This window comes from Gekko japonicus, unplaced genomic scaffold (assembly GCF_001447785.1).
Source record: "Gekko japonicus isolate JY-2015 unplaced genomic scaffold, Gekko_japonicus_V1.1 scaffold682, whole genome shotgun sequence".
In the NCBI taxonomy this organism is placed as follows: Eukaryota; Metazoa; Chordata; class Lepidosauria; order Squamata; family Gekkonidae; genus Gekko; species Gekko japonicus.
The window spans coordinates 110162-132696 of NW_015167074.1; the positions used below are offsets into that span (position 1 = coordinate 110162).

Here is a 22535-nt window from a genome sequence, read left to right on the forward strand (position 1 = left end):
CAGGAAGTGGTGTGTGAATGCTGTCCCTTGCTAACCCAGTTGCTCTAACCTGCTTGCTGCTGCTTCTGCTTCCATTGCAGGATGCAGTTTTTCACCCCCTCCACGTGGAAGCAAACTGGCACCCCCAAAAGTTTGCTTGCTTATGGGCAGCTGCACCCTGTCTTCAGAACTGGTGCAACTAACATTGCTGTGCTTCACCTTTTATTCCTGTACAAAATCGAGGACCAAGGAGCAATGTTACCTCTAAGCTGTGGAGTCTTGTGAGCAAAAATTCTACTTTGTGAGCTACTGGCATTGAAGTTGTGAGCAAGTGATTTGGCTACTGCATAAATTAGTTTGCTCGGGAGCTATCCTTCCTGAGCTAAGACAAAAATCTGTGAGTTGGAGGCTAAAAAACTGTGAGCTAGCTCACACTAACCCAGCTTAGAGGGAACATTGCCAAGGAGTATTGAAACTCCCTCCATGTTGTACAGCAGCTAAAGTTCAGCTAATGCTGTCCAACACCAAAGGCAGGCCTGCCAAGCCCCTGATGGGGGCTAGGGTTGCCTGGTGCAATCATCATGCTGGCGGGGGGATTTGGGGGGCAGTCTGGGAGTGGGTGGCAATGTCCCCAACAAAATGATGCTGCACAGAAATGATGTCATTGTGTTGGCAACGTCGGGGGCGGTGCTCTGCTTTTTGCGCAGACTCTATGGTAAAAATTGGGCTCAAACCATAGAGCTTTGCCCAAAAAGAACGTTGCTGTTTTATGTTGTTGGTGTGGTAATGTAACTTCTGCATGACATCATCGCATCGGGGAAGTTGCTATGCGACATCCCTGTTCAGGGGCGGGGCTTCCCCCACCAGGCAGCTGACCAGCGGTGGGCAGAAGCCCCCAAAATCAGGGGATTCCCCACCAGGACCGGGAGTCTGGGAACCCTATTGGGGGCAGTGGATCCCCCATTCTGAGCTCTCATTGTCTGCCACCACTCCAAATAGCAGTGGGGGAAACAACCCCCCCTTACCTGTGCTGCAAGCGTGATGATGTCACTTCCAGGGGAAACCAGAAAGCAATGGTGGTAGCTCTAGGAATCACCTGAAACTCTTTGGTTTCCCCCAGAAGTGACATCATCATGCTCGCGATACTGCTCCCCACCATGTTCCCACCCCCAGCCCTCCTGCTGGTTGCCAGGCTCAGGTTGGCAACCCTAACCAAAGGAGCTCCCATCCGAATCCTCCTGCTGTAACAGCCAATACGTTGCTGGCTTTGGTGAACTCCCTTCATCATTTAGATACCTCAGGATGCTCACTAGTTTCCCTGCCTATTTTACTCTAACCCACACAAGTTCTGCACAGAGCCAACTTGTCCATTAGGCACAATAGGCACAGTGCCTAGGCCCCACAATACTTTTAAGGGGCCCACACAAATGTTTACTTTTTTCTTTCTCATCAGGGAAAAAAAAGAAATATGAGGTTCCACAAAATTTATTAAATTTTGCCTAAAACAGAAAAAAATAAAATGTTGAAGTATTTAAAGTTAAATCAAAAATAATTTTTGATGTTGATATTATTATGGTGGGAGGGGCCCACGAAGTCAGAAGTGCCTAGGGCCCATGGAAGTCATAATGCAGCCCTGGTCCTGCCAACATATATTTAAGGGCTCACCAGTCATAGGACTAGGCCTATTTAACTAAATCCATTTCAGACAGAGCTGAACAATAGGTCTCATCCTGGCCAGCCTCAGAGATATTCCCTCCCCCAATTTCTGCTTGTCCCCTATGGGTGACCAGCTAATCTTTACTGCCAAAACCTGGTGTGGAAGTGAAGGCAACCAGAGAAAAGGCCTGGATACAAGTGGTCAAGATACCTTAAATAATGATGATTATGTCTCTCACCCATTGGTACAGTATACAAAGTGTCCAATGGTTGACTGTCCACTACCTAACCTATATTCCTCATCCTCCCACAGGTACGGGCATTAAATTACCTCTACTCTTGTTTCTCTTTTGCATTAAAAATGCTATAATGTTAACATAAATAACATGAAATGTTTATTTGTATGGATCTAAAGAAGGGAGCTGCGGTGGCTCAAGTGGTTAAGACGCTGAACTGCAGGCTGTGGAAGGTTAGTAGTTCAGCAGTTCGAGATCCGGGTGCCGCATGATGGAGTGAGCTCCCATCTCTAGTTCCAGCTCCTGCCAACCTAGCAGTTCGAAAGCAAGAAATTGCAAGTAGATAAATAGGTACCGCTTTGGTGGGAAGGTAACAGTGTTCCGTGCGCCTTGGTGTTTAGTCATGCCAGCCACATGACCATGGAAACGTCTTTGGACAGCGCTGACTCTTCGGCTTTGAAATGGAGATGAGCATCGCAACCCTAGAGTTGGATTCGACTGGCTTTCGAGCAAGGGAACCTTTACCTTTTTAAAGAAGGGATATGCAAGCATGGTTAGAACTTTCCTTTCGTTTTCACTACAGAAGATCCAGTGTAAATGGCTCTCTTGTGTGTACATACAGGTAGATTTTTCCTTCCATGCTTTCCCTAAAAGGAGCCTTGTTTGTTGTGGAGTCTCTTAGATGAAAATAGAACTATATATCCAAGTACAATGAATGTATCCAGCAGGTGTTAAGAGACAAATAGTTTAGCTCATCAATATAATTACTTTAGTGTAACTCACCCCTTCAGGAGGTAAGGTGGCAGAGTATAGCCTGATCTTGGAAGCTGACAAGGAAGACTCTGCAGAGGAAGGCAATACCAAACTACCTCTGCTTCTCACTTGCCTTGAAAACCCATTGCTTGGTCAACATAAGATGGTTGCCACTTAACAGCACTTTACATACACACATACAATTATCCCCTTCAAGATAGCAGGATGGAGGGAACAGTTATTAATATGACTTGCTGACATACATTAAAATAAATATTTAAAGTAAATATAGAGAGGTTTTATTAAATAATATCTGATTGATATCCGATGCTGATTGATAATAGATGTTTTAGCAAGGAAAGATAATTAAGGATAGGATGAGTAAGTCTGCCATGTCTCCCATGTTGAAATTATAATAATATGAAATCTTAAAGAGATCCTATATTTCTATGAGACGTGTTTCTTCTATTAGCAGTTATGGAGAAGAGAGTAATTTTTTTTATGGAATGTTGGAAGTATTGTTACAGGATATTTTTTGGTGAATTAGTAGATTGCATTCTGATACTCTCAATTCTTCAGATAAGTAAGATTTTTTGGGGGGAATCCTTTAATTCCTAATCAGCTGTCATGATTAGCATTCTAGTCTCTTACAAAGGTACTCTGCAATATTTGTCCATCTTAATGAATGTTGGCATATGGTCTGATTGTGTTTTTATAATTTTCCTTTCACGCAGGTGTGTTGGGGAAAAAATGCTTTTATTCAAATGAAAGCTACTTATTTGGAACTGATGGTGACAATGAAATTTCTGCAATTCCTTTTCCAAACATGTCTAAAACTGGTTCAACTGTAATTCCTTCAAGAGATAACAAAATACAGCCACCATCTTGGACCACAAAACCATTTTTTCATGTTGATCAAAACTTCAGTGTACATAATGAAGCTGCACATGTTGTCTCACACACTCCAACACTGAAAACTAGTTCTACAGATGAAACAATTTGGACCAAAGCTCCTGGAGGCAAAGCATGGTCATCATTCAATACAGAAGAAGGAACTCTGTCGTCCACTGACACACCCATCAAGGTTGTAGACAAGATGCCTACTGTGCCTGTGTTAAAACCTACCAGCCCTGCTGTGCAAGGAACGGATTTGAAAAAAAGTAAGTTTATATGGACAAGAATCCTTAATTGATTATGACTCAAGAAATTAAAAAATATACAGTTAGTGTTATGACTGGCATATTTCCCAAATACATGGGTACCACATCAGTTCAGGTAATTTTATCATACATTTCCTCATTTGGATTATTCTGAGACAAGGGCCTCCTTTAATGTTGAATTATTCTTAGTTACGTGGCTGCCTGGTAGATGTGAACATGATACATGTTTATACAACCAAATGTGAGTTATTGCAGATCCAAGCCAGTGACTATGTCTTCTTTATTTTAGGAAAATCAAAAGCAAATGTATGCCATTACCTAGCAAGGTATATAAAACAAGACATGTTGAAACGATTGGCTTATTCATTCCATAAAATTGCCCATTTGTTCAAGTGCCTTCTGTTATTGAGAGTTTGTTGATTATACTGTAATTAATAGCTCCAATCCAACTAGTTAATCTAATCTAAATCCTTTGAAGTCAATGGAACTAGCTAGCTCACTGCTTTACAATGCCATCCAGCAGAGTTGCATCCTACAGAGCTCATTGATGTCAGTGGTCTTAGAAGGGTGTAACTCGGCTTAGGATGGTACCATTTCTCAAACTCTTGCTGTTTGACAACAGGCCGCCAACTGTCTAACCATCAGGTCACTGTTTGCGAACAGTTTGAGCTTGTTTGTCAAGTTACTTTTCACGTAGTCAGATATTACAGTGCAGTGCAATTGGTGCTGTTTCATGCATGCACATTCTCACAGAGTCCAGTGCAGTCCTACTATCTCTCTTCCAGAAGACTTTTTGTCACTACATGCTGCTTGACAGCCAATGTTATAACTAAAAATGAATGAATCGGTCAGCCAGCATTTATAAATAAATACTTAAAAAAAAATAAGCCACCACCACTCAAGCTCTGCCCTTCCTTTCACTTATCAAAGTATGAAGTGCAGATAGAGGTTCTCTCTCTGTGTCTGATGTGCTTCACACCCTCTCCTCCCCAGACATTCTTTAGCTCAGGAGTTTCTGGCCTTATGCATGGACAAACAACCAGGCACCCTGGTGAGACCCTTTGACCACAGTCTGAGCTCTTTAACAGGAAAGACGTATTTACTAAAATACAAATTTCAAATCGAGCAGAAGAGCACTGGAAAACATTGAATCAAAACACCAGAGGGTGTTACAGAACAAAGAAAAAAATGAGACAAATTGTATAGTTACTGGTGTTACCTTGGTATTCCCTTCCATGAAATGGACACAAGCCCACTGGAACTTTGAAAATAGAGGTTGGTGAATACAGAGTTCTCGCCATTTTCCCCTTGTTCCCCATTTCTTGACTCTTGTGCCTCTCAGTTTGTCCAGACCTTTTAACCCTTTGGGTCCCAGTTGGTTTGAGTTCCCATGTGTGCTGCCTTGGACCTTTTCTCCAATCAAGTCAAGGCCCATGTCACAAAACTATTATGGCACAACTCAGGGTATCCAAATAGCTATCTATGGGGCCTCTTTCTGGCAGGTGAGCAAATGGTTGTCTCTATCCTGCCTATTTATCTCCATAAAAGAAACTCATCTCCCCTCAGCCTGAAATCTGAGTTTATTGCTTTGTTCCCATTAAATAATGTGTTATCTGAGATCAGGGCTTCCCTGAGTGTTCATCAAGGTATCCTGAATTCCCCTATCATCATGCAGACATGGTCCCATATGAGCATCATAGACAAAGTGTAGTGAAAAGGTGCTTTCTTACAGAAAGGCATAGCTGTCAATTAATTTTGGTAGTGGTAAGTTGCAAGGCCTCCATGTTGGTTTTTTATAACTTTTGCTGGCTCTAGCGTGTATAGATGGGATGGCATGCTATACTTTTATGTAGATGGTTTTAATTTTTCATATAACTTTACAGACAATTGCAGCTTCCCTCTATTGTGTTACAGTGGATAGCAGTTAGCCATTAGCCCTTAACTTCCATTCAGAATTGCAGAACTCAGAAGTGGTTTCCATTGCCACAGTCTCAACAGCATGTTTTTGCAAGTTGCTGATTCATAAACACTGAAAACCAAAATTGACAGCAGCACAAAAATATTCTTTAAACTACTGTCTTCCATTTTTATATGGGATACTCTATACAGCACAATGCCTGGAGCAATAAGAGACTTCAATAAAAATGAGTACTGATCACCATCTTTTCCCAGGAATCCCAGGAAATATTTCTGTATACAAGAACTTTTTGAAGATTAGCTTTGTAAGTTTATAGACTAAAAAAAGGTTAAAATGAAAAGTCTTTACTTAGGGAACACCAAAAACAGTCTACCTACAATGTTCTAGTTCCCTCAGGAACCCAAGAATCTAGAATGGAAGAAGAAATTATCAGTAGTGAGGGAAGATACTCAGTGATTTGTGCACAAAGAACAACAAATTAGTGACCTTGGGAAGGCTCTTCTGGACATATTGGAATATGCTATCTGTAGAATTATCTGTAGAGGCTAAAATGGTATAGGAAACAATGAAATAGTTTGCTTGCAAATCAAAATTAACAACTGCTCAGACATCAGTAGAAACAGGCTGCTGAATTAAGGGCATCCAGAGGAACGTTCTGTAATAATGAAGTTGTGGCAATAAACCTCTGCTGGAAAAGGCTGTAGCATTTTTGTTCTATAGGAATAATTACTATGTTATCCTGCCATGGCCTAGTAGTAAAAGAAATAATAGATTTCAAGAATCTGTAATTTTTTCGGGGGAAGGGGTACCACTATTTATTATTTCCCTTTGCTGTAAATGGGATCAAAGAAGTGTTAGTGCCAAGGGGTGTAAAATTATCCAGTGTGTTCTTTTGAGTGTTCTGGTGAATACTGTTTTTTTAGTTTTGATTTACCTGACAATCACACTCTGTGGAACTGTCAAAGATTTCACTTTCTCTGACATTGCCTTTCACCCAAGAACATTTTGCTGCTTCAGGCTTTGTGTTTCATTCCAAAATAAGTGCTCTAGTGGAAATATATTCAGTAGTTATTCCAAGGTGAATTCACACAAAGTGAGAGATGAATACGTGCACTAATACTGTTGTTTTACCATGTTTACATTTATGGAACTACTTCTTAGGCAAATGCAACACAAATGCAACACAATGAAAAATTGGTATAATGGGATGCAATAGGTGAGAAAAGCATCAGTTATGGCAACATTAAGTCATATATTTGTTCAGAATCAATAGGTTGATGGAACAGTAATTTTATCATCATCATCATCGTATATTAAAAAAGAATTCTACTTTCTGATCTCAGAAAAACTACCTATTGAACTTTACTATTGTCCTAACTCTTTGCGTGACTGAACAACAACAACATCAACAACGTTCTAACATTTACCTGTATACATGTGCACCAGTTTCCAGCTGTCTGTTAAGAGTGTACCAAAAGCTGAAATGCCAGCCTATGTTTGTGGCCACTGATCCCTAACCAATAAAGTACTCTTAAAAGCATGGCACTGATCCACCCGAAGTTAGTTTATTTAAAACATTGTCATGCTACCTTTCCATCCATTCAGGGTTCCAAAATAACAAACATTAAAACATTTCAAAAATCACAAAGCGTTTAAAATACAAACATATATAAAATATTTAAAACAAGTAAACATATAAACACATATAAACATATGAACACGTATAATATACAAAGTGGGAGGAGGGCTAATAATAATGTCAGGCAGAACTGGTGGAAGACAGATGTTATCTCCATGGGAAGGGTGTTCCAAAGTTTCGGCACCATGACCAAGAGAGCCGTTTCTCAAGTTGCCACCTGTCTAGCCTCAGGGCCTCTGAAGATGAATGGAGTAGTTGGGCAAATTCATATGGGAATAGGTGGTCCTTTGTATGCTGGCCCCAAGCTGTATAGACCTTTCAAGGTCAATAATAGCGCCCTGAATTGTGCCCCAAAGCAAATTAGGAACCAATTTAGATGGAATACGATTGGAGTGGTATGGTTTATATGACTCATTCTGGTCAGCATTCTGGCTGCAGCTTTATATACCAAAGTTAGCTTCTGGACCGTCTTCAAGGAAAGCCCCACGTACAGTGCACTGCAGTAATCTAATGTAAATGTTGCCAGGCCATGCACCACAGTGGCAAGATCTTTCCTGCCTATAAATGGTCACAACTAGCTCACTAGCCGAAGTTGGTGAAAGGCACCCATAGACACTACTGCCATCTGTTTATCCAACAGAAGGCCTGGGTCCAGCAGCAAGCCCATTCTACAAAGTTGCTTCTTTAGGCGAACACAGCCCCATCCAGAACAGGAGATATGCCAGTTCCTGGGTCAGACTTCCCCCCACCAGTAGCACCTCTGTTTAATTGAGATTAAGTTTCAGTTTGTTAGCTCACATCCATCCCAAAACTGCCTCCAGATACCTGTTCATGGTTTCCACATCCTCCCTGGGGTCTGCTGGAAGTGCAAGATAGAGTGATAGTTGTCAGTGTCCCATTGAAAACAATGGGGTTTAAGTTAGTTACAGTTGCCAACTTGCTTCTTTGGTCACCATAATCATTGTTGGACAATGAAAAGCAGAAGAAACTGTGGCACTGATAACCTCAGGCCATATTTCCAGTTCCAAACATGACACAAATATAGTTCAACTTGAGAATGGGAAAAAATGCATACTATCAGGAGTAAACCAACAACTAAACAATTGGCCTATTTTTGTACCCATTAGTTTCTAAGTACTATAGTGCCCTAAAACCATATAAAATACTGTAATTAATTAAATCCACAGCATGGCAGCACCCTAAAATGACAACAGATGTTATAATTCTGAACCCAATTTTCCAACCAATTATTTTTAAAGGACTTCTGGCAATAAAATTATCTATGCTGGCAACATGATTTCTTGTTTTAGCAGATGACTGACCTATAAACATTCTAATGGAAAAAAATGATTCTTCACTTTCCAGTCTGGTTAACAGACATAATGTCAGCACAGGACTAATTATTCCAGGTAGTATATAAATGCATAACCCAGCACATATTTTAATTTGTTAATAATTCAGTACTGGGAGGAGGGGAAATGAGAGTAAAATTTGTGCACATACATCTATTTCACATTTTAATCCCAACCTTAATTCAACGTGTTTAGGATGGAATACATGGTTCTTCATTACAAGTTCTTCCTATTAAGTACATTAATTTGAGAGAGTCTGACTGGTGCAAACTTGCTCAGTGTGTTCTGTGGCTGACCTGGGATTACTTGAGGCCTCCTCAGTCCTCAGGTATCAAGCACAAGTAATTTATTTTTTTAATTAAAAAAATCTTTTAAAAAGCAGACAGAAAAAAAGAACAAGAACGGAAAAACTCAAAATCCAGCAACTAAATTAAACAAAAGGAAAAAAATGTTTATATAAAGTACAAACAAAAATATAACAGTGGTGGCAGAGCTACATATAAGTTTCTATAAAAGGTTTCCAAATATCTAAATATTAGTCCATATGTAATTATCATTATATTCCATGCATCCAACTTATTGATGAACTTGTAAGGTACTCAGTCCATTGATTTACAAGAGGTGAGCATTTATCCTTCCAGTGTTGTAGCACAAGTCTTTTAGAGGGTCCATTTACGTTGACCATTGATTAGCCTTCAAAAGATGGGCAGATAGTTTAAAAGTACTGTCAGGTTCTGCAAAGGCCGGGGGGTCAGTTGGGCAGCGGGACGAGTCCAGGATGGGGCTGGAGACCAGACAACAGGAGTCACCTCAGACTTCGCCGAGGGAGGTTATGGCACCTTCCCCTGTTGACGGCCTTCCCTGGTAGACGTGTCTGAGTGGATGAGGCTCAGGCCTGGGTCTCCCTCATTACGTCTTCTCCCCAGGTGTCAGCAAATCCTCCCCGGCTTCTCCCTGTTTATCTTTTATTACTCCTTGCCGCCTCCCTCATCTCGCCACCCATGTCTTAAAGGAACGGAGCCACGGTACTGCGACTAAAGGTGCCTGATCCCACAGTGAATTTCCCCCACCCTTCCTTCTCTCTGTCGGCTCCCTGACAGGAAGCCCAGCTAACGCTTCGCCCTCCCCTCCCCCTCTGGCTGTAGGGCAGCCCCGGCAGGGGTGGTGGGGGAAGATCCCCGGTCCTTCAGAGAAGCCTCGCAAAGGTTCGCTGGCCCTCCTGATATCTGCATCCTCAGAAATCAATGAACATTCTAATACAAAATAAACTCTAAAGCCATATCCCACTGCTCTGACAAAATAGGGTGATCTAACTCCATATTCCATTCATTCCTGAGACTCTGCATATCATAGTTATTAATCAACATCAACAAACATTATCTGCATTGATTCAAGTAATATGAATAGAGTTACCAGAGGGTTCCCCCCATGAAAAATCAGGCATGTATGGGCCTGAGTCATATTGGGACTGGCTCCATAGTGCTGCCTCAGATAGCTGGAGGCATGTAGATATGTTTACCAATCTGTCGGTTTCCCATATAATGTGGTACTTACGTGTCCCTCGTGTATCTGTACTGTGGTGTCCAGGAAGTTTATTTCTCGTGTAGAATAATTCATAGTTAGTTTGATGGTGGGGTGGAAGTTGTGGAAAGCCTGGTGAAATCTCTTGAGGGCTTCTTTGCCATGGGTCCAGACAATGAAAATGTCATCAGTGAATCTCAAGTAAAGAAGTGGTGCCAATGGGTAGGAGTTCAGAAAAGGTTGCTCTAGATCCGCCATGAAAATGTTGGCATACTGTGGAGTCATGCAGGTGCCCATGGCTGTGCCATTGATCTGAACAAATATTGGAATCACTAAAGTAAATGCTTAATAAACAAATTCATTCAATGCCATTGCATGGTGCAAAGTTAATTTTACATATAAACAAGCAATGACTAGAACTTCTTGCACACTGTTTTATGTCTTACAACAAAATATTCTGATGTGAAATGAGTTTTGTGTTGAATACAGCCCGCTCTTTCACTCAGTCATTCCCAGTTCAAACATTATCTGCATTGATTCAAGTAATATGAATAGAGTTACCAGAGGGTTCCCCCCATGAAAAATCAGGCATGTATGGGCCTGAGTCATATTGGGACTGGCTCCATAGTGCTGCCTCAGATCAAGAAAATGGCTTAAGGACCCCACCCTTTCCCTCACACCATAGTCCCAATCCAAACTGGGTCCCTGCACACTTGATTCTTCAGGGCCCCCCCCCACACGCATCTTGCTCAGAGCAAGGGACCCTTTAAACTCCAAGTGGTGATTTGGCATCCCTACCGAAGGCCTGGTAAAAGTTCTCCAGTGTGTCCGCTTGATAAAAATCTCATCAATAAATCTCAGGTACAAGAGGATGTTAACAGGTGGAAGCTGAGGAACTGCTGTTCCAGGTTAGCCATGCAAATGTTGGTATATTGTGGTGCTCTGCAGGTGCCCATGGCTGTGCCATTGATCTGAACAAATATTGGAATCACTAAAGTAAATGCTTAATAAACAAATTCATTCAATGCCATTGCATGGTGCAAAGTTAATTTTACATATAAACAAGCAATGACTAGAACTTCTTGCACACTGTTTTATGTCTTACAACAAAATATTCTGATGTGAAATGAGTTTTGTGTTGAATACAGCCCGCTCTTTCACTCAGTCATTCCCAGTTCCCATCCTTATTACAGCCCCCATTTCTTATGACTTTCGTCCATGCAACTCCCATGATTTAAACATACCATTTTTGTCAAAGGGTAACCCAGTCCTTCATTTTTCATCAGTGGAAAACTCATTGGATCCAACCCATTGTGCTTCCTTGACAACTGCTGAGAGATAATACAATCATTGCTGAAAATACTAGGCAGCAGGGCTCTTTTTGTAGAAAAAGCCCAGCAGGAACTCATTAGCATAATAGGCCATGCCCAACAGCAGAAACTCATTAGCATATTATGCCACACCCCCGACAGCACAGCTCATTAGCACATTAGGCCGCACCTCCATGTTACCAGAAGTGTGGTTATCCAGCCACACCCACCTTTTGCTTGTTATTCTGTTTACCTTGTTTGTTGTCAAAACCCAGGGCTTTTTTGTAGCAGGAACTCCTTTGCATGTTAGGCCACACACCCCTAATGTAGCCAATCCTAATGAGTTTCTGCTGTTGGGTGTGGCCTATTATGCTAATGAGTTCCTGCTGGGCGTGGCCAACTCAGGAGCCAGCCGGAACTCCGTTCCTGTGCGTTCCTGTCTTCGGACAGCGCTGGCTCTTCGGCTTTGAAACCGAGATGAGCACCGCAACCCTAGAGTCGGATTCGACTGGCTTTCGAGCAAGGGAACCTTTACCTTTACCTTTACCTTTACAAGAGGATGTTAACAGGTGGAAGCTGAGGAACTGCTGTTCCAGCTTATCCATGCAAATGTTGGTATATTGTGGTGCCATGCAGGTGCCCATGGCTGTGCCATTGATCTGAAAAAATATTGGAATAACTAAAGTAAATGCTTAATAAACAAATTCATTCAATGCCATTGCGTGGTGCAAAGTTAATTTTACATATAAACAAGCAATGACTAGAACTTCTTGCTCACTGTTTTATGTCTTACAATAAAATATTCTGATGTGAAATGATAAATAAGTTTTGTGTTGAATACGGCCCGCTCTTTCACTCAGTCATTCCCAGTTCCCATCCTTATTACAGCCCCCATTTCTTATGACTTTCGTCCATGCAACTCCCATGATTTAAACATACCATTTTTGTCAAAGGGTAACCCAGTCCTTCATTTTTCATCAGTGGAAAACTCATTGGATCCATCCCATTGTGCTTCCTTGACAACTGCTGAGAAATTCTACAATAAAATCATTGCTGAAAATACTAGGCAGCACAATGAGATTTTAAAGGATCATGGTAACCTAACATCAGGGATTTATTTAGTGAGACATAGATTTAAAATGTGACCTTGGCCCTTGTCTTTATTTGTTAAAAATATGTTTATATTGTACATCTCCTGCCATTTAGTGTAGCTTGCAAAGCAATTAAAATCAACATTACACGCAATAAAATCCCAGCAATAAAGTGTGTGTGCATTAAGTGCCATCAAGCTGCTTCCAACTTATGGTGACCCTATGAATTAATGCCTCCAAAATATTCTATCGTTAAGAGCCTTGCACAGATTTTGCAAACTAAGAGCCGTGTTGGATCTTCCTCTTTTCCTGCTGCCTTCATATTTTCCTAGCATTGTTATCTTTCCCAGTGACTCTTGTATTCTCATAATGTGATCAAAGTACAATAGCCTCAGTTCAGTCATTTTAGCTTCTAGGGATAATTCAGGCTTAATTTGATCTAGAACCCACTTATTCGTCTTTTTGGCTGTCCACAGTATCTGTAAAACTCTTCTTCAACACCACATTTTAAATTAGTCAATTTTTTTCCTGACAGCTTTCTTCATTGTCCAACTTTCACACCCATACATAGTAATGGGGACTACCATGGCATGAATTATCTTCATTATGGTTGCCAGTGACATATCTTTACACTTAAGAATCTCTTCTAGCTCCTTCATGCCTACCCTTCCCAGTCTCACAATGCTATCCTAAGAACACTTTCCTGGGAGTAAGTCCCATTGAGCAGACTTTAGTAGAATTCTGAGTAGACCTCATTAGGATTGCACTGTCGATCTCCTTCTGATTTCTTGTTTTCAGTCCCCTTTTGGTTGATGATGGAGCCAAGAAATAGGAAATCCTTAACCATTTCAATTTCTTCATCATCGTCCTTAAAGCTGTGTAACTCCTCAGCAGACATTACTTTTGTCTTCTTAATGTTCAGGTGTAATCTTGCTTTGGCACTTTCTGTTTTAACTTTAATCAGTAGTCATTTCAAGTCTTCACTATTTTCTGCCAGTAATGTGGCATCGTCTGCTTATCTCAAATTCCAGCATTTCTTGTTCCATATATGGTAACAGTTGTCATAAAATTTTGAGCATCACTTTAGTCACATTAGAAATTAATACGATGGTCTGATAGTTGCTGCAGTCTTTGATGTCTCCTTTTTTGGAATTGGAATGTACATTGAGTCTGTGGGCCACTGTTTTATTTTCCATATTTGTTGGCATATTCTTGTTAAGATTTTAATGGACTCCTTTTCTGTGGCTTGGAATAGCTTTAATGATATCCCATCTACTAGTGATTTATTTCTCCCTGTTGCTCTCAGTGCAGCTTTCACTTCACTTTCTAAAACTGTAGGTTCTTCAAAAGTTACTTAATGGAAGGAATTTGTCATCCTTTTATCTCTTCTGTATAGTTCTTCAGTGTATTGTTACCATATTTATTTTTTCTTTCTCAGTTAATGTATTTCCATGTTTATCTTTCAGCATGCCTAACTGACCTTGAAATTTCCCTTTGATTTCTTGGATCTTGTGGAACAGATCTCTTGTTCTTCCTTCCCACCCCTATTTCTTTACACTGGTTGTTATAATAGGTCTCTTTGTCTCTATGAGCCAGTCGCTGGAATTCTGCATTTAGACTTCTGTTTCTGCCACCTTTGTATTTGAAGCCTCCACAGTAGCTTTTCATTTTTAAAAACCCATAAAATTTATAAGCATCTGTCACATAATGTCTTGTTTGGCCTATAAAGTTCATAGATGCATGTTCATTACTTATTGATTGCAATATAGTAATAACTTGCATGTGCAAAACAGTAATCATAGATCAAATACCATTGGCAGAGCAATATGAAATGATGACTCACCCAAACAATGCAAACAGAGGTTTCAAATAAATTCAGTTCAAACACAAAACTTTGCAATGGAGGGAGCTCACTGTGAGCCACCAGGTAATAAACATGCACGTGTGACCTAGTGCCAAATATTGAATAATATTCAAGAAAGACTTTAATTTAGAATTTGGTAAAAGGAAATTGAACTGTAAGAAGATCAAGGTTGGGAAACAGCCAAGGAATCTGTCACTTGGAATGAAACATCTGTCATATGTGAAAGCCTTAAAAATTCAAAAGATGTTAGGAAATTACAAAGACTTAAGGAATAAAATTTTGTTGACAACTTGATGCAGAAGTATCAGCTTCTTGAGTCAGAGAGAAGAGAAAGAGTTGTAAGCTTTCTTTATGGGTATCATATGTAAACTGCTGGAAAAGCTTTGGTGTGGCTGCACTCCATGTGCTGATAATTTGTGGTAGCATCTTATCGTACAGACTGTTTTATTACACAAAGGGTTTCTACACTAGAACCATACATTCATGTGCGTAGCTGGCATTAATTTGGAAAACTCTCAATCTGATGGGGACAATCCAATGCTATTGAGACTCTACCTTAAAAGTGGTAGTTCTTCAATAAATATCAGCACTTAAACTTTTAGACAGATGCATGTATATTTCTGGAAGAAAAATCCTCTGAGCTGTGTCATAGTGTTGATTAGATTGTTTTCTACTGGGACATCAGCAAAGATGTCTCCGTGTTTCAAAAAACAATCTGAGGAATGCAGATAGATTGGAGCTGGTTAGATGATTACCACATTTCATTGCAATGGTACAATCTGATGGAGATATTTGCACTTTCTGCCACAAACTATAATTTTCTTCTATATTCTGCCATCAATAAGGCTCTCTGATTTCTGTGGAGCAATTTGTTTACGTTACGTGATTTTTGTTTTTGTTTCAGTTTCAGAGTTACAGTTTTAGTTTGTTACAGTTTTAAACTGAATCACAATCTTTGTGGATTTGTTTGTTACAGTTTTAAACTTATTTCAACATGGTTTCTGGCCTAGTTTTGAAAACAAAACTGAATCACAATCTTTGTGGATTTGTTGCCCTGAATCACAATCTTTGTGGAAAGAAAGACATATGGGGAATGACCCTGTTGGTTTTCCTGGAGCTTTTGGTGGCTTCCAGTATTATCAACCATTGTTGTCTTCTGGACACCACTTTTTAAAAAATACTTTTAGTCTTTATTTAATGCAAGCAAGTACGTATTAACATCAGAAAGCTAGCTTAACTGGTACATGTGATAAAACTTATATAACAAACAATGTAGATGCGATATTAACAAAAAACAGTTTGACAAAGAACTTCATTAACATGAAATCCCATGAAATGCATCAATACAGCAGATTTATAGTATCCAAAATCAAAGAATACTCAGGTTTAGTGGATAAGTAGTCCAGGGAGGAGAACCAGATCGAAGTAAACATTTGTATCAGGGCACTGTGCTCCAGTATTTCTGTTTCTATCTGGCCAACAAGTTATAGGCAGTAGTCCTAGTGGGCAGCTGCTGAGCCCTTTGGCACTTATGCTATGAGGTCCTGCTAGGTTCCATCCTGCCCCCATGCTATTTTCTATTTACATAAAACCACTCCAAGAAGGCATTTGGAAATTTGAAGTGATGGACATCTGTGTGCTGATGATATGTTCCTTTTTATCCTTTTTAGCTGGGTCATGTGAGATGATGGACTTCCTGAGTGAATGTCTGGAATTGTAATTGCCTGTGTGAGGAACAATACACTAAAGCTCCATCTAGATAAACCTGAGATTTGGAGTGAAGTGTCAGCAGTAAGATGATGGCATGCAACTGTATTTCTCCTTTCTATTAATATCTATTATTATATTCAGCTGGGGATCAGCTCAGTTTAAACTGAGCTGCAAGAGGAGCCAGCCCCAGTCAAGGCGGCGTGGAGTTCTCAGCTCCTGCTGCCCCGGCCAATCCTGGTCTAGCTCCTATTGCAGGTCAGTTCTCCATTATACCCTAAGGGGACCATTCCCCATGGAGCCAAAAAAATTCAGGTTTCCCAAATATTTCCCAAATCCGAAAACCATACCAGTATTTGGATTCGGGAATATTAGAAAATACCAATTTTTTGGGTTCAGTATACCCATATCTGAAAAATACCGCGTGGTTTGGGGTTTTTTTTGCACGCCCCTATCCATGTCTATAGATGGAGGCTTAGTTTTCAGCACCTTTAATTAATTTTAGTTAGTGTACCAGCTGGGCTTTTCCTTAAAAAGGAAGATCTGGGCATAGTTATCCATGCTTTGATCACAAGTTACTGGAAGAAGAAGAAGCAGAAGAAGAAGAAGAGAAGAGGAGGAGGAGGAGGAGGAGATTGGATGTATACCCCGCCCTTCACTTGGAGTCTCAGAGCGGCTTACAAACTCCTTTCCCTTCCCCTCCCCACAACAGACACCCTGTGAGGTGGGTGGGGCTGAGAGAACTCTGACACAAACTGCTCTTTCAGAAACAGCTATGCCAGAGCTTGTGACTGACCCAAGGTCACATCAGCAGGTGCAAGTGGAGGAGTGGGGAATCAAACCCGGTTCTCCCAGATTAGAGTCCACTCACTTAACCACTACACCAAACTGTAATGTACTCAACGTGGTATTGTCGTTCAACACTAGGTTGGATCCAGCCAGATTTTTTGCTTAATCTTGCCCAATTCTCCTCCTTGCTACAGCCCCGATCCCATATGACTTTTTTCCATGTAGAGCTCATGATCCCCAGCATAGCTGCCTTCAGGGGTCGTTTTGTAGAAAAAGAGCTAGGGGAACTCATTAGCATAACTCATTAGCATATGCCACACCCCCTGACATCACCGGAAGTGTGTCATAAGGCCACACACCCTGACATCACTGGAAGTGTGTCATAAGGCCACACACCCTGCCCCCAGCAGTCCCGGCCGCCGCCGCCGGCCTTGCAGCTCCACTGCCGAGCTCCATGAGGGGCCCGGCGGTGGACCTTCAAGGCCGGTGGGAGTGCAAGGAAGCCCCGCGAAGGCCCTCCCTGGCCCCAGGCAGGCAGGGGTGGGGAGAGGCAGGGAGGAAGCAACTTACCCTCCCTCTTCTCCTGCCTCCTCCTGGCTGAATGAGGGCCGGAAGCAGGGCGCCGGAAGCAGGGGGCGGGGCTTCGTCATGTGCCACGCCCCCGTACCTCACCCGGGGGAACTGCGATCCCCCGCGTTCCCCCCCCAAAATGGCCTCTGGCTGCCTTCATGGTCAAAGGGTATCCTTCCTCCTTTTTTTCACCAGCAGGAAAGATGACGGGATCCTACCCACTGTAATGAAGCCGCAGTTAGTTTAGAACACAGCAGTGGGATTGCTGACTGCCATAAGTTATAAAGAACACATTGTACCAGTTTTAAAAGAAGCACGTAATCCTACCAGTTCACTTCTGGCACAATTCAAAGTTCTAGTTCTTATATTTAAAAACTTGTGTAGTCTGGGACAAGAAAAGGACTACCTGCCCCTGTTATGAACATGCCTGGCGGGTCTTGGTCTGTGTACTTCTCTGTCAAAGGTAACATGGCAATCAGGGCCTATTCAGCTGTGGTGCCTCAGTGTGGGAATTTCCTCCCTTCAGCCTTTGCTTGACATGGACATATTATACTTAGGACTTAGGGCAAAAACCATGTCATTTCTCCAGGCATTTTGTTGGTTTTCCTGTTCCCTCCCCTCCCTTGACTGCTGCTGATTTATAACTGGATTTTCTTAAGGCAACTAATTTGTCCCCAAAATTTTTTTTTGCTCTGTCTAAATGATTCTTTTTGAGCTGCGGTGGCTCAAGTGGTTAAGACGCTGAACTGCAGGCTGTGGAAGGTCAGTAGTTCAGCAGTTCAAGACCCGGGCGCCGCAAGACAGGGTGAGCTCCTGTCTCTAGTTCCAGCTCCTGCCAACCTAGCAGTTCGAAAGCAAGAAATTGCAAGTAGATAAATAGGGACCACTTCGGTGGGAAGGTAACAGCGTTCCGTGCGCCTTGGTGTTTAGTCATGCCGGCCACATGACCACGGAAACGTCTTCGGACAGCGCTGGCTCTTCGGCTTTGAAACGGAGATGAGCACCGCAACCCTAGAGTCGGATTCGACTGGCTTTCGAGCAAGGGAACCTTTACCTTTACCTAAATGATTCTTTAAACTACCTGCTGCAGTTTAAAAAATTGGTTTAATTTTTATGTTCAGTGCTTTTATTTCTTATTTTTAATGTTATTTACGTATTTTATTTATATTGTTGTGAGCCAATTTGAGCTATTGTTTTCCCAAAGAGAGTGGATAAAAATAAATAAATCCACTGCCATAGGTTTTGGTGATGTCAGATGCTTCAGATAGCTTTAAAACAGCATTAGACGAATTCATACGTCTATTAATAGCTGTTATCCGGGACAGCTAAATGATATCTCCACATTGATATACAATGTACTTCTGAATACCAGTTGCCGGACAGAAAATGGGGAAAGGCTATTGCCTTTATCTCTTACGTCAAGGTTCTCCAAATGCATCTGGCTGGCTGCCTTTGAAAACAGGATGCTGGGCTAGATAGATGCTTACACTGATTCACCATGGCTTCCCTTATTTTATGTACTCAGTGACGTTTCATGACATAATATATTGTACCAACATACTTGTTTATTTATTTTATTTACTTTGTAAAAGAAGTCTGTGAAGTTTGTTTTTTAATGTCTGTGAATTCCTTCTAGTCTTCTTTTAATTTAATCTTCTATTCTTAGTGGCTGCAATTGTAAAACTTAGTGGCGTTCCATCAGAAAGGGGTGTCACTCCTTGTTGTCGCCGCTCTTCATCCTTGTATTGACAGCTAGAGGTGTGGTATTAAAGGAAGGCCAGACCACTGAGGTTTCCTCAGCTCTTCTGCCCAAAGCTCTGTACTTCCTATGCACCTAAATAAGGTTTATTTATTTATTTGATTCAATTTGTATCCTGCCCTTCCGGCCGAAGCCTGATTATTCAGCCCCCTTAGGAACACCTGGATGTCCAGAATTCTGCTTCTTCCATACGTCAAAACAACTTGCCTGATACGTGTGTGCTTGTAAACTGAATGATAAAATTAGGTCCATAGCATCAAACAAGCAATGGGGCTGCCACAAACAATATAATTACTAGTCTTTAAATTCAACATTGACAGTTATGGCTGTTGCTGAATTTTGCTGTTCTTAAAAAAAAAACAACCCAGAAAAATTTAAAAGTATCAAATTTAGTAAGTTGCCCCATATATTTTAAAAATAATTTTAAAACAAAAAGAATAAGAGTAACGTGTTGCTGAAACGACCACTGAAGTCAAGTTTCAGAAACAAGATTTACAAGTTTTGAAATTCTAAAAATTTTTTTTTGCTTCAGCTGTAACATGTATCCAAGTTTACTCCCTAGTCCGATGCTTATAGGATAACCTGTCACTAGTGCTACATTTATTATTGACACCTATGCTGCATTGTACTTGTGGCAGTGAAGCCTCTGACACGTATTGACAAGCGAAGTGATAGCCCCTGGTGCCCATTGGTATCAGGCACCTGCCAATGACATTCTTGGCACTTACTAAATGTTTTAAGAAAGTGGGGGGAGCCAGAAGGAGCCTTTTCCCCAGCAAGGTTTCTGATTCACCACTGGAGATCTGATTGGCTACGCAGATTAAAAGGCACCCTGTTAAACAGAGCTTCTGACTAGAATGCTGAAGAGTTATTATTATCAGAGCTATTTTTGGGCAGGAACGCACAGGAACGGAGTTCCGGCTGGCTCCCAAGTTGGCCACGCCCAGCAGGAACACATTAGCATAATAGGCCACACCCAACAGCAGAAACTCATTAGGATTGGCTACATTAGGGATGTGTGGCTTAACATGCAAAGGAGTTCCCGCTACAAAAAAACCCTGGGTTTTGACAACAAACAAGGTAAACAGAATAACAAGCAAAAGGTGGGTGTGGCTGGATAACCACACTTCTGGTAACATGGGGGTGCGGCCTAGTATGCTAATGAGCTGTGCTGTCGTGGGTGTGGCCCAATATGCTAATGAGTTCCTGCTGTTGGGTGTGGCCTATTATGCTAATGAGTTCCTGCTGGGCTTTTTCTACAAAAAGAGCCCTGATTTAGAGTTATTCATAACCTCACTCCCTGAAATTTTGTGGTTGGCTTTACCTCCCGTGGTGAACATTTTGTTGTTGTGTTCACCACCTTGTGTCAGGATTCCAAAAGTGCCAGCAGGCTTTAAAAGTTGGGTGACCCCTGACACAGAGTGTTCATGAACATTCTAGGTGGTTAGGGAACAAAACTATCAGCATGTGAGAGGAAAGGAAAAGAATCAGTCTTGCTGGGACTAAAACCTCCTGCTGACCTCGGAACTGACACAACTTGTAGGATACGATGATGGATAGTAAAAGATCCTGGGAGGTAGGGAAGCTAAGGGACAGGAAGCCCAGAGGCAAAGTGGCTGAAGAAATGGTATAGAATAGACAGGAATTCAAGGGAAATGTAAATGAAAGCTTGAGGAAAAGAACAACCGCCACTGAGACAAGGCAAGAAGCAGCTAGTAAAAGAAATGAAGTAAGAAACTAATTTTCATGTAGTGAACTGTACAGTTTATTCTTTGGCTATAGGCTTCTAGTATGATAATATTGTTGGTTCATGTTCTAAATGTGTTTTCATTTCACAGGTTCCTGCATAAATATCACCTACAGCCAGTGCCAAATGCTGCCATATAACCACACTACTTTAAGTCCAGTGCTTCCCATTGTCAAAAGCATTGAAATTGAAAAATTTCTCAAGTTCTTCGGTTATCTCTACCGCCTCAGCTGCTATCAACACATCATGCTGTTCGGCTGTAGCCTTGCTCTTCCTGAGTGCATCAGTGATGGTGATGACAGGTATTTGGGAACTGAAATTGGTTGGTTCTTAGAACCAATTGTTGCAGACTATTGCATATCTAATCATGGTAACACAGCCTTGGAGCTAAGCCTTATGACCTTTTCACAGAAAACACTCTGCTGTCCAAAGCTATCCCAAAACAAATTTCTGCCAAGCTAAACCAGCTGCCAAGAGCAAACTGTAGTATAATAATTTAGGAACAACTAATTAATGTCTCTGTTACGGTATGAATAACTAGAACAAATTTAGAGTCCAGTGGCAGCTGTAAGACCAACAAAGGTTTATTCGAGGTATGAGCTTTCGTGTGCATGCGCACTTTTTCAAATACATTGGAATGTAAGGTAGAGTTCAAACTTATAGACAGAGGCTGAACAGCAAATTAGCATGTAACATGATGAAGATGTTTTAAGACATGCAAAGACAAAACTAAGTAACAATCTAAGGTTATAAGACTGAAGGTCAAAGAAGGGGACGGCAAAGGATGAGATGGTTAGACAGTGTCATAGATGCAACGAACATGAGATTGAGCCAACAACAGAGGATGGCGGAAGACAGGAAGGCCTGGCGTGATCTGGTCCATGGGGTCGCGAAGAGTCGGACTCGACTGTGCGACTGAACAACAACAACAAGGTTATAAGGTCAACAGTTGTTTTGATTTAATTAAGGTGGAAAGGACAGCAAAGCAATAAATATGGCAAAATTCTGAAAAAGAAATACACTGAAATACAGAGGATGTATAGTCTTCTTGTTGAGAATACATGTATGAGGACCAGAATTAGCATATTAGACAAAGAGGTGCAGGAGCTCATTAGCATAACTCATTAGCATAACTCATTAGCATAACTTATTTGCATATGCCACACCCCCTGACATCACTAGAAGTGTGTCAGAAGGCACCACTGGACTGTTTTGGATTGCTAGCTTTTTTGGGGGGGGGGGGACATGCAGATCTGTCCTCGCAGAGGAGGGAGAGCTTGCACCTGAACAAAACTTGGTCTTAAAGGTGCCACTGGACTGTTTAGGACTGGGGGGCCGGGGGGCTCTGCAACTTACCTGGCTGCTTCTTGCTCTGACTGAGAGCTGCTGGGAGCAGGGGGTGGGGCTTGTTGCATGTGCCCGCCCCCTGGGCTCTTTACTGCCGGAGCTCCGCTCCTGTGCGCTCCTGCAGGAAATGACCCCTG

At 41.5% G+C, this 22535-nt stretch overlaps 1 protein-coding gene across 1 annotated transcript in view; it reads left to right on the forward strand.

Annotated features, from left to right (window-relative positions):
* The window catches only part of CORIN (corin, serine peptidase), a 162755-nt gene that overhangs the window by 18539 nt on the left and 121681 nt on the right, over positions 1-22535 (forward strand). Inside the window, exon 3 of the mRNA XM_015412760.1 lies at positions 21143-21353. Coding sequence (XP_015268246.1) covers positions 21143-21353 — 211 coding nt within the window. The remainder of the gene's footprint in view (positions 1-21142; positions 21354-22535) is intronic.